This window comes from Cystoisospora suis (assembly GCF_002600585.1).
Source record: "Cystoisospora suis strain Wien I chromosome Unknown contig_2732, whole genome shotgun sequence".
Taxonomy (NCBI): Eukaryota; Apicomplexa; class Conoidasida; order Eucoccidiorida; family Sarcocystidae; genus Cystoisospora; species Cystoisospora suis.
The window spans coordinates 17710-30418 of NW_027155528.1; the positions used below are offsets into that span (position 1 = coordinate 17710).

At 40.5% G+C, this 12709-nt stretch overlaps 4 protein-coding genes across 4 annotated transcripts in view; 3 read left to right on the plus strand and 1 right to left on the minus strand.

The window, feature by feature from the left end:
* Window positions 1-7565, plus strand: part of CSUI_005638 (uncharacterized protein) — a 14642-nt gene extending 7077 nt beyond the window's left edge. Inside the window, exons 7-12 of the mRNA XM_068065808.1 lie at window positions 246-1310; window positions 2082-2169; window positions 2888-2959; window positions 3517-3596; window positions 4786-5261; window positions 6223-7565. Of these exons, the coding sequence (XP_067922214.1) occupies window positions 246-567 (322 nt within the window). The 3' untranslated portion in view covers window positions 568-1310; window positions 2082-2169; window positions 2888-2959; ... (1 more) ...; window positions 4786-5261; window positions 6223-7565. The remainder of the gene's footprint in view (window positions 1-245; window positions 1311-2081; window positions 2170-2887; window positions 2960-3516; window positions 3597-4785; window positions 5262-6222) is intronic.
* Window positions 7566-7748: 183 nt separating this feature from the next.
* On the plus strand, window positions 7749-8249 carry CSUI_005639 (uncharacterized protein). The gene has a single exon (XM_068065809.1). It carries the CDS (start codon window positions 8001-8003, stop codon window positions 8241-8243), a length of 243 nt encoding a protein of 80 aa, XP_067922215.1. The 5' UTR covers window positions 7749-8000; the 3' UTR covers window positions 8244-8249.
* Window positions 8250-10799: 2550 nt separating this feature from the next.
* On the minus strand, window positions 10800-11087 carry CSUI_005640 (uncharacterized protein). Its single transcript, XM_068065810.1, has one exon. It carries the CDS (start codon window positions 10930-10932, stop codon window positions 10831-10833), a length of 102 nt encoding a protein of 33 aa, XP_067922216.1. The 5' UTR covers window positions 10933-11087; the 3' UTR covers window positions 10800-10830.
* A 436-nt stretch (window positions 11088-11523) lies between these two features.
* Window positions 11524-12709, plus strand: part of CSUI_005641 (uncharacterized protein) — a gene marked incomplete at its 3' end in the record, with an annotated part of 2537 nt that continues 1351 nt past the window's right edge. Inside the window, exons 1-2 of the mRNA XM_068065811.1 lie at window positions 11524-11590; window positions 12403-12517. Coding sequence (XP_067922217.1) covers window positions 11572-11590; window positions 12403-12517 — 134 coding nt within the window. The remainder of the gene's footprint in view (window positions 11591-12402; window positions 12518-12709) is intronic.

Sequence of the window (12709 nt, forward strand, 5' to 3'; positions counted from 1 at the left end):
GTGTCAAACTTCAAGTCGCTCAGCTTCTCAGCTATGCTATCACTCTGTAAGACAGCATACCATACCCAACACCTCCCCCTCCTTCTTCTTCTTCTTCATTTTCCTCTGTATTTCTTTCTCTCTTATCTGTCTATCTATCTACCTATCTACCTATTTATCTCTCTATGAATCTGGCAGTCTCTATCCACCTGTCTCTCTTCTTCTTCTTTCTTTTCGTGGATGTTTTGTTTCTTCCTTTCACACAGGGGCACTGGGCTTTTGTCTCGGCTCTCTTCAATTTGGCTTATTTGGATCAAAACAGAAAGTTTCATTTTCTTTCTTTCTTCTTCTTCTTTCTCTTTTCTTTTGCTGAAGAAAGAAAGAAAAAATGAAAGTTTGGAAGAGCGGGAAGAGTGTTTTAGGAGGGGCAACTCTTGTCATCTGGAAAGATGTCTCTCTATGAAGTTGTCTCTCCTTCCTCTTCTTCCTCTTTTTCCCTTCTTCTCTCTCTCTTCTTCTTCTCTGCTTCGGAAAAGTCCCTCTACTTCAGTCGCTTTGGATTTCTTTCCTTTACATTTTACATATTGAGGTGTACATACACAGAGCCTCTCATACGCAACCCATCATCTTACCCCTACACCCTGTGTATATACTCATCATATATATCTATATGTATGTGTGTGTGGATGTATAGATAGACAGATAGATGGATAGATAGATATGTATACACACACTTTCATATCGCCATCTTCATATAGACTCCCCGATCTACATGTATATATGGAGCAAGAAATCGAGATATCCCTTCGTATACGTACATCTATAGAAAGAGAAAGATAAGAAAGAGTCGAAGGCTCGTCATCTCTCGTGAAGATCCATAGACAGAGCGTGTCTGTATAAATCTCTAGATGTCTAAGTATGCCTGTTTTGCTTGTCTGTTGGCTGTGTTTGAGTTTCTTTTGCCTTGACGCGGGTGTACATACACTCGAAACCCGGACTTCCTCTCCCTCTTTTTTTCTGGTGTACGTTGAGCTTTTTTTTCACTTTTGTTTCTTTTTTACAAGGAGTGAAAAAAAAGCATTCTTCTTCTTCTCTCTTTTTTTTTCTCATCCTATCTGAACTTACAAGAGTTTCTCTGACGTCTTTTGTGCTTTTATTTCTTTCTTTCGTTTTTTGCGGTTTTCATTCTTTTCATTCTCATTTCTCGCTGTTTGCTCGTCTTGTTCTTCGGGTGTATATACACTCAGGCAGGTTGCAAGAGACACGGCAGCTCAGTGGTGTATCGATTTACTTCAACGTGAAGATATTCAAAAAGCTGTCCAGACTTTCGTGTAAGAGGAAAAAGAAGAAGAAGAATTAACTCTCTTCCTCTTCTCATTCCTTCTTTTCTTCTGTCTTCTTCTTCTTTTGCTTCCATTCGGTTTCTTCATTCTTATCTCCTCGAAGCATCTCTCACATTAAAAATTTTCTTGGGCGGGGCAATCAAAGAATTTCGTCCAAACGAAAGGAGGGGGAGGTTCTCCGTAGAAAACCCAGCGCCGGCCTATATCTAGATCTATAAATATATTCATGAGTACATCTGTATATATCTATTCGTGGACGCCTATACATATATATATATATGTATATATATAGATATAGATGTATATATGCAAGTTGTTTCATATGTATGTTACTTCTTATACTGATATATAGAGGTATGTGTGTATCTATGAGTATGTAGGTATGCAGATATACCGCATCTATCTATCTATCTATATATGTCTATACATGTAGATCTGAACTTCCTTACACTTTCTCCTTGCATGCGTACAAAGAGCTTTCTCTCTACCACACACGAATATTTCCTCTCTGTCTACGTTATGTATACCCCATTATATATATATATATATGTTTATATGCATGCATATAGATGTGCATATGTGGGTTTGAGAGTTAGGAGTGTATTATTTAACTCGTCTTCTATCAGGCCATCTACATACACCTTGTTTCGGTAGGTTTGTATCTTTATGTCTACTTTTAATCTTTTTATCTCAGGCATCTTGATCTTTTTCTTTTCTTCTTTCATTCATCTGTTCGTATTCTTCACGTTTCCATCACAGACTTGTTCCTCTGTCTGTTTTCTGTCGGTATGATAGAATTGAGGCAATTCTCATGAACTCTTCTGTGCGGGAGCAAGCAGGAGATCTTGTAAGAGTCTGATGGGTCGATCATTCCTCCTCCTCTCTTTCTTTTCTTCGTCTTATCCTTGTCGCTTCTTTTCTTCAATTTTCACGTTTAATGAAACACACGTAGGCTTTCGGCTGTACAGTATGAAGATGTATATATATATATATATGTATAGATCTGTATGACTATGTATATACAGATATGTATATACGGGTCTTTTTACACAGGGCCTGTCTTGGAGGTACAGGCAAACACTGGCTTGGATTACATATAGACAGAGACACCTACCCATTTTTTACCCTCTCTGGATAGATACATGCACATGTGTATTCAATGAACATGTCAGGATATACATATATATAAAGATTTATATACCTATGTATATATAGAGAGAGAGAGAGATATGGAAAGATAGACATACAGGGGTAGAGTGATAAGTTCTTCTTCTTCTTTCGGCTCCCCAGCCTTATGATACGAGGACACGGAGAATCTTATAAAGGAGGTATGCGTAGGCACCGATCGTGCTTGTCTCCTAGGTCCCGTTATCTATATATCTCGGCTTACATAGATGTGCAAGTGGCGAAAGAGACAGGAGAGATTCTTTTGTCACTTACTGCATGCAGATTCTTGCACCTACTTTTCGGCCAAGGTCTTTACTATCCTTCAGTCTTTCACTTCTCCTTTCTTTCTTTCTTTCATTTCTTCTTTCTTTCTTTCTTTTTTGCTTTTCTTTGCTTAGGCTCAGGCGTGTAGTCTGGAAGTGCTGAACGATCCAAACACGACAACGGCTACGAGAGATCACATCCTTCAAGTATGTCTATCTATCTATCTATCTTCAGCCTATCCATCTGTTTTCTATCTATATATCTATCTATCTATTTGTCTTTATCTATCTATCTATCTGTGTATCTCTTTGTCTTTAATTTATCTACCTATCTATCTTTAATCCATCTATCTGTCTGTCCATTTGTATATAGATAGACGGCTATAGTACGTGTTATAGTCGACATCGACATATACCCGCCAGATGACTTATATACGAATACCTTCATTATGCATGCAAGATACATGTATATATTTATCTACATCAGCCTGCCTCTCTCCTTCTTTCTGTATAGGTACATTTGCCTATACACATATTTCATTCTCCCTATCTTCGTGTATATATGTATGTATCTATATAGACTTCTCCCTTCTCCTTTCTCATTCTCATCACCCCTGCTAAACACGACATGTCCTTGTTTGCAGGTAGACAGGTCAGTTCTTTCTTTCTCTCTTTTTCCTGCATGCACTCGTGCGTTCTCTTTCCTCTTTTTTTGCTTGTCCATGCATGCATGCACTCGTGCGTTCTTCTTTGTGTTTGGACAGGTTCTCCGCGATCCCTCAGTTCATTCGTTTGTCTCTGACTTTCTATGGAGAGTCATCAAAGGTGTTATCCAACCCCGCTGGTAAGGAGGGGCAAGAAGATTCAGCAGGCAGAGAAATACAAAGGAACTAGAGAGAGAAAACGTCTCTAGATGAAAAGACAAGACCCCAAGCATGTACGAAGAAAAGATAAAATCTATCCTTCCTTACCCACGGAGATCCTTCTGTAAACTTCTCTAGTCTACTCTTATGAAGAGATCGAAGGAAACGAAAGCTTTCGCAAGCTTTCCTTTTTTCATGCTTTCTCTCCATATCCTGAGGGCTTCCCTTGTGATATTTGGTAGCTATATATAGGCATTAGTAAATGGAGGAATAGACAAATACAAGCCACATGCAGGCAGCAACTAATATAGATAGGTAGATAGGTAGATAGATAGATGTCTACTTGTGAGGAGCTATCCTCTCTCAAGTGTATCCTGAGAGAATATAAATGGCGAGCGTATGTACATGGGCATCTATCTATCTATCTCCAATCTATCTACCTGTCTATCTATCTATCTTTAATCTATCTATCTATCTTAATCTATCTATCTATCTGTCTCAATCTCTCTACCTTTAGTCTACCTGTATATATGTGTCTTGTTTCTAATCTGTCTATCTACCTATCTGCCGATCTATCTTTTTCCTATCTATCTGCGTGCGTATCTTGGATCGGTCTGTGTGCTTGAATTTCTTTAATGTAGGTCTCATTTATCTGCATGTGTCTTTCTATCTCTACTGCGGTCGTTTCTTGCCCGTGCCTGGGGTGGTCGGAGTTTTGCGTGTGAAGAAAAAGAAAAAGAAGAAGAAAACGAAGAAGAAGAAGAAGAAAAAGAAGACGAACTCGATGAACCAGAAATGGAGAGACAGAGAGAGAGAACTACACGTACACATCGAGATCTCCTTTAGATCTTTTTTCTTCTTCTTCTAGTCTCCTCTATTTCGCACTTCTAATCGATCTTTAAAGCTTTCTTTCTCTTTCTGTTTTCCCCTCTTTCTTTCCTTCTTTCTCTCTTAACTCTCTTGTTGACTAGACGCCTTGCACGCAGAATTGATAGACTCTCCTTGCACTTTCTCTCTCTCTCTGTCTCTGGAAAGATCAATCGAAGCAAAAGATGTCTTCACTACTCGAGTTTAAAAGAGAAAGAAAGAAAGAAAGAAAGTTGAAGAAAGAAAGAAAGAGACATGTTTTGTCTTATGTGTGTTTTCTCTCTCTCTCTCTTTTCCTTTCAGGCTTGGAGGCGGGAGAGGAGGGGAGGGAAGGAAAACTGCAGCGAGCACGACAACGACCACTACGACTATGACTAGTGACGAAGATGAAGGTGACGAACATAAGAATAGTACTAATGATAATAGTAATAGTAAGGACAGTCTTAATAGTAACGATCTTAATCATTTTAATCGAGAAAAAGCCCTCAATTCTTCTTCTTCTTCTGGCGTACAGGAAGAAGAAGAGGACGAAAGTACGAGCGATTTGGCAAATCCATCTGAAAGAAAAGCAAGAGGAGAAGAAGAAGAGACAAGAGACACATCGAGCGTCGTAGCTATGCTGGGTGTCTCTGACTTGACACATCTCATTCCTCACTTGGAACACGTTCTGCAAGAAGAAGAGAAGAAAAAAGAAGAGAGGAAGAAAGAAAGAGAAGCAGATGAGGAAGTAGATCATGATGGGATTCTCTCTAAGCGAGATGCGCTAACTCTACATTTAGGTATGGACCCTATTCTGTCTTCATCTTTCCTTCTCAGACCTTTTCTTTTTCTCCCTCGAAGAAGATCCATCTCTTTCTTTTTCTCTCTCGTTCTCTCTCGTGTTTTCTTCTTGTCTCTTATTCCTCATTCCCCTCATGAAGAGATGACAAAGAAAGATAGATAAACCGCCGTGACCCACCTTCTTTGTCCTGTGAAGCAGCCCCATCACCTTCTTTCGAGTGCATGCATGCAGTGATGGATGGATGTGAGAAAGAGGATGAGTTTGAGAAGGACATCTGTAGACCATTCTTTCTCTTTTAATTCTTTCATGAGGGACGTCACTTTCAGCTAGCCATCCATGTTTGATACATTCTTTATCGACTCGTTCTACTTGTTCAGCTACCTCTCTACAGCGCAGCTTGACGTGACTTTGAAAACAAGAAGAAAAAGAGAAGAGAAGAGAAGAGAAGAGAATGGACGGAGAGCACTTGGGATATGTTTAGAAAGCAGGTTGATAGCTGTATAGGGAGATCAAGATTCTTGGAGTGTCTCTTAAGCTTACTTGCGGGCAGATGAGAAAAGAAGGCATTACGATTCGCTCTATGATCGTATAAATGTCTTTTTATAGACTATCGTATCTTTCTCTCTATCTCTTTCCATCTCTTTCTTTCTATCTCTTTCTTTCTATCTCTTTCTTTCAGAAGGACAGCCGTCGGTTCTCTGCTTTCACAAGCATTTATAGAGAGAGAGAAACGATTCCTTCAGTTGAATTGCCTCTCTGTGCTTCAGGAATGAGATGCTGATAGACCGATTTGTATACATCGATATATGTATATATATGTGTATGTATCCGTCCAGGTGTATATACACCGTAGCGAGGTGGGGGAGAGATAGGACAATACTGTTTGTTTTTTTGGTAGAAATCTAAACATTTGTCTCTCAACATGTGTGTAAAGCTTCCTTTCTTCTTCTTTCTCTCAGATCGGCGCTCTTTAGAGGAACTTCTGCAAGTGTTAAAGAAACAAAGTCAATCGACTCCTTCCTCAGTCCAGAGAGAAGAAGGAGGGATAGAAGAAAGAGGCGAGAAGAAGAAAAAGAAAATGAAAGAAAGAGATGACTTTGATGTGAGAACATCTTCCTTTGCTTATTCACCTAGCACTTCTTTTGACTCGGCTCCTAAGAATCGATCAGGTGTACATACACCTGAAGGCATCAGGAAAGAGAGAGATATCGATGGAGACGATGTGAGAGAGAAAAGAACGGAGAAACGAAGTGATAGTGAGGAAGATCGTTTTCAAGAAAAGGAAGAAGGGACAGATAATGAAAGAGACACTCTCTGTCACCGGACGATAAGAAGAAGACGAGCAAAAGAAGGGTTTGAAGAAGAGAAGAAAAGAGAGAGAGAAGACAGAAAGATGGACGCATCCCAGAAACGAGAAAATGAGTTCTCTTCTTCTTCTTCATTCTTCTTATCGCCTCTATCTTCTCACTCTCCTTCTTCTTCTTCTTCGTCCTCTCCCCCTTTCCTTCCTCTTGACTTTTCACCTGAAGATAACTTCCCTGCACACGACCATGAAGAAATCCCGAAGACGAAGAAGATGTCTCATCCAGAAGGAAGACTGCAAACTGCCGTAGAAGAAGAAGCTAGAGAAGATATGAAAGAAGGACTATCAGTGAGGAATGAAGAGACACAGAGACACTTCTTTCTTCATGAAAATCGCTTTACAGAGAAATCTCGGGACAAGGAGTTGCAGTTGTCTCCAGTGAAGAGACACCCTCTTCTTTCTGAGGGCGTTAGCACGGTAGGAGAGTCTAGAGAAGAAGGGACAGATTTCTATGGAAGAAGGAGAACAAGAGAGAGGGAGAGGAAAAATCTTCTTCTGCCTTCTTCGCCAGAACTTTGCAAGTCAGATGAATCTACCTCCTGCTCCTCCTCCTCTCCTTCTTTTTCTTCTGTGGAAACGCCCTTTGAACTATTTCCTTACGTGAGGTCTCGAGATTCTCCAAATCTTTCTCGTCATTCTTCACGTTCTTCTTCCTTTTCTTCTTCATCTTCTTCTTCTTTACCTCACGAATCTTTCTCTTCTTCTTTTTCGTCGCTCTATTCTTCTCCTTCGTCGCCTTACTGGATGTCGACCCCACCTGAACTTTCTTCTTCTTCTTCTTTGTCTTCTCTTACTTCTTCTTCTCCTTCTTCCTTATCTGCTTTGGATGAGAGAGGAGAGAGCAATCGATTTCTCCGTCTCGCCTTACAGGCTAGCGGAAGCACTCAGAGATCACAAGAAGAAGCGACGAACGACACGGAGGAGGAGAAGAAGAGATGATAGAAGAATTTTCTTCTTGTTGGTCTTTGAAAGAGAGAAAGAAAAGACCAATAGAAAGAAATCTTCATATAGGATCACCGGATAAACGCAGCATACATTTAGTCATAGGTTACATCTACATGCATAATATATATATATATATACATATATATATACATATATATATATATACATGTGTACGTCATCTGGAGATAAGGAGGAAGATAAAACAGCAAAAAGAAGGTGCTTGAAGAGTTAAACGCTCTCCTCTTTTTTCTTTTCTTCTTTTACTTTTAAGATTTCCCTCTTCCTCGTCTGTTGCCTCGTTGTTTCGTAGGGGAGATTCCTTTCTCTTGGAGAGAAATCTTCGTTCTTCAGTGTCGTATCTTGAGTCGTGACGGAAGTCCTTTCTGCTTTTTGTCTCCGGGGAGACGCGCGTAATGAAGCTTTTAGGATATGTATAGAAACAGATACATAGATGTGCATACGCATGAAGAGATGATAGGATCTTTCTGTCTATCTATCTCTCTGTCTACCTACGCGGCTCTCGTCAATCATGGCTTGCTGTCCTTTCGTTGGTCTGAGAAGAATACAGACTCTAACGTTTTCTTAAGCGATTTTCTTCTTCTTCTTCTTTTTCTTCCTTTCTCTCTGTCTCTATCTCTCTCTGTCTCGCGCTGTGATGGAACGGGAATTTAGAGCGAGAGGAGTAAATAATGAGGAAAGAGTAGGACATGCTCTTTTCAGTTCTCTTCGTCTCTCTCTTTCTCTCTCTCTCAGCTTCTTGCTCCTTGGCTAGAGATCCATGAAATAGACGTCTATAGGTAAAGAGATGTGTGTAGATAAGTCCTCTCTTTACCCCGCCACCTCTCACCCTGTCTGGTCCGACATCGAGGGCTATATAGATAGGAGAAAACTCACACACCTCCACGACTGCCTTTCTTACCATTCTTTCTTTCTATTGTCGATCTATCTATCTATCTATTCTTATCTATCAATCTATGTTTGGCTTGCCTGTCTGTTTATCTTTAGTCTGTCTCCCTGTCTATCGACCGCTGAAAGTGATCTGTAGCGCGAGGGAATACGTGCGTGTATGTATGTGCACAGTAAGTAGATAATGACGAAGACAGTCGACATAGGATGATCGTGAAGATTCGCTTCCCACTTCTCTTCTTCCGTACATACATCGATACATACAGAGAGAAAGAGAGAGAGAAGTACTGAAGAGACGTAAAAGAAACAGGCTGTACAAGAGATATAGAGATAGATCATATCACTCCACGTAGTATGGAGAGAAGAAGTCTGCTGTGTATGGAGAAGGAGGCAAGCGCTTTTCCTCCTCCGTATGTACAGCCTAGTCATGTAGTAGAAGCCCGTAAGAGACTTTACCATGGGTAGTGTACAGACAGTCACGACCAGCAACCTTAGGGAAGATAGCGAGTGCGGGTGATCGGCAAGTAGAAGAAGAAGACGAAAAGAAAGGAGTTGCTTATTCATTGATCTAGAAAGCATCTACTTGGAATCTTTCTTCTCCATGCCCCGTCTCATCATGTGAGAGCAACCCTCGGGGTAGACAAGCAGTCAAACAAAGAGTGAGAGACACACCTCAGTGCACCTCCCACTACTACTACCTATGGAGAAGACGTGTACATATAGATAGACTGGGGATAGAGATGTCGATGTATTTCTTTCTCTCTCTCTCTCTCTCTCTCTATATATATATATGTATATATATATATACAAATACAATCCGCTTGTTTACAGTAATGTCGAGTAGAAGACGAGGTAAGAGGTAGGCAGAAGAACGAGAGGTAGATGAGAGGCTAGATGGAGGTGCGGATGATGAGGAGCAGCAGCTAGCTAGGGATTTGAAGGTAAGAGAGGAGAGGTCTTGAGAAGAAATCCAGAGAGAGATGCTGAAGCAACTGTACGTCTTCAAAGAGATAAATAGAGAGAGAGATAGACAGAGAGAGAGATAGACAGTTACTTTCTTTCTTCGTTGAAGTTCTTTTTCTTTCTCGTCTTTTGTCATAGGGATAGACTTACGAGAAGTGCCATCTTACCTTGTGCCTCTTCCGATATGAGCATTCTGTAAGGGGAGGAGACAGGTCTTGTTCTTTCTTCATTCTTTTCTTTTCTTCTCTATTCACGTGGGAACGTGCTGTATGTACACCACCACATCTTCAGCAATCCTCTCTCGAGATCCAGGCATGCGCGGTGCATGTCTACATGAAGACACGTGGATGTGATGTGTACATATCTCTGTAGAAGAAGATATGTGATGAGAGATAGAGATACTAGGCTACTCCGTCGTGTAGGCTCAGCTGTTTCTCTCTCTCTCTTCATTCTCAAATTGTCTGTTTATCTTGGAGATAAGATATAGGTTTCTAATTCCCTCGCAACTGAAGGAGAAGAACTCAAAGGAGAGAAGCAAACATCTCTCTCTCGCTCTCTCTTGCATCTTTCTGTTGCCATATCCCCTTCTTTTCATCTCGCTTTTTCATCTTCATCTTTTTCTTTTCTTCTTCGTTCTCTTCTATCGGGCCGCCTTTCTTATGAAAGGTGATACGACGACTCCAGGGACACCACGCGGCTAGCTTCGATGGAAGCAAGTTGGAAAAAAGAGCAGGAGGAGGAAGCAAAAAGGCAAAGAGGGAGAGGAATGAATGACTGCATGCATCAATCAATTGTCGATAATCCCTAAGAATAGAATGAAAGGGGAGGAACTTCTTTCTATATCCAGTAATCCACGTATCAACTTCATCTATCTATCTGTAGGCTAGATGTCTTCAATCCATCTCTCTATCTGTAGGCTATACATCTGTAGCCTATCTATCTATCTTCTGTAGACTATCTGTCTTTGTTCTATCTATGTATCTCTATCTTCCTCGATGGATATATATCTCCCTCTCTTGGTCTTTCGTTGTGGCCAAAGAATCGCTTTTTCTTTCTCCTTCATTTCCTTCTTGATGAAGACAACCCTCATCGAGAATTCTTCTTTTTCCTCGTTATGAACAAGCAGGCGTGAGAACCGAAAGCAGATCATCTATCGAAAACACTAAGAAGATAGCTAGCTGGCTAGCTAGCTAGTAGGAGGGTGCCGATGAAGACGAAAGTACGGACATTGAAGGAGAGAACCCTAGTAGAGATCTACAACTCTCAAGGTATGTAGAGTATAGAGGGGGATTGTTTTGAAAGAAGGAAAAGAAAGGAGACGTTAAGGAGCTTAGCGAGAGCAGTAGTGTCTCTTCTTGCGAACGTCTCGAGTTTTATGTATCTATCGCTGCTATATTACACTGGGCTCTATTGAAATTATCCGCCCTATGACGGAGCCGCGATTCTTCACCTCACAAGGGGGGTGGGGAGTAGACAACTGCCGCATGCACATCACAAAACGACAAGCTAAAGCTTGGAGAAACAGACTTCCTCTCTGCTGTACATACACCCTTCTAGGTACGAAGGCACCCCTCTCTCCTCATCATCTTAGTCAAAAGCTTTCTCCCGCCCTCCCTCTCTCTATTTACATCTCTCTTCTCTTCAAAGACATCTGAACGTGTATACGTAGAGAAAGAGAGAAAGAGACAAGAAAATAGATATATAGATAGATTAAAGATAGATAGATAGATAGATGCTCAGTCATTTTTCTTCTCATGAGGAGGATGCATGCATGCATGCATGGAACAGCTAAGGATTCTTCTTACGCACACGTACAACGTGTCTACATAGGTAGATATACTGATCATCCATTTACGTGTCTTTTCATGTATGTTGTATATGTGTGTGAATGTATGTCTATATGTATGTACTTCTGTATATACGTAGATCACCTACACATGTCTCAAAACAGTTTCTAGGCATTTTCCGCATGCACCATCTTTCTGTTCCCAATGCTACTATTCCATTAGTGAGTCTTTTCTACGTCCTCATGTTCTTCTCTTTTCTTTTGTTTCTTGTCTTTTTCCTCCTCTTCCTTCTCTTTCTCTAGGTGTCTCTTTTTTGCAATTGTACTCCTGATACAGTACAGCAAATGATGCAAGTCTTACAAGGTAATCATTCAGTGCGTCGACCTTCTCTTCGACTCTTTCTCCTTCTTCCTCTTATAGACATCCTTATCATCTTCTCTTCTCTTTCCTTCTCTCACCTTCTTGACGAAGAAAGCGTCTCTTCACTCCCGCGCTAGCATGCATACATCTCCACATACATATAGATATATATGTTTACATAGAGATAGACAGGTGGATACATGTAGATACCTATATTCATATGTGTATGTATTTATCACAAGACGTCTCTTGGCTTTCTTTCTCATTGTGTGTATCAACACGCCGATATGTCTCGGATATGTATATACACATGTGTATATAGGGTCAAATATTTCTGTATGTATAGATAGGTCTACATATCTACATTCATACGGGTATATATATATATATATATATATATCTATATGTGTACTTCTAGAAGTATAACAGTTGTATCTATATCAGAGAAGTGTCTTCTTGGTTTAACCTTGTGTACTTGTATGATAGCGGTCATGTCTCAGACGAGAAGAAAAGAAGATCGGCGGGAAGATAAAGGAGAAGAAAAGGCAGACAGTTGATGAGACTTTTCCTAGAGAAGAGAAGTTACCTCATACTTCTCAAGCGTAGACAACACAACTTCCATTCATCCCTATGCCTCCCTACTCAAGCTCTAAGAGAAATAGGAGATGCACATCCTTCTTATTGTTCACATAGATCTCTATCCAGTCTTGTATCGGTAAATCTCCATATAACTCTCTATATATGTATTCTGTCTTCGTTTTCTATCGTTCTTTGTGTTGTTTCTCTTTCGTGTTTCTTCACTGCTGCAATCTCAGAGAATAATGAAGTCATGACATGTGTAGGCAGCTGTCTACGTGTCTATAACTTCGAGCTATTTGAACAAGCGAATGCCTCTATAGCGACGTTTGTTGCGCCTGATTCGCGGTGTCGGTAAGAGAGAATAGCAAGAAGAATCTACTGTGAAGATGGGCGGATGTTTAGGGATCTCCTCTTCTTTCCGGTTTTGTCTGATGTGACTATATCTCTTCTTCTTACTTAGGGTTATCGAGAGACGGTGTGTGTGAGAAGAGAATCTAGAGACAGACAAATGATAATAGATAGAGGATAGATAGATAGATAGAT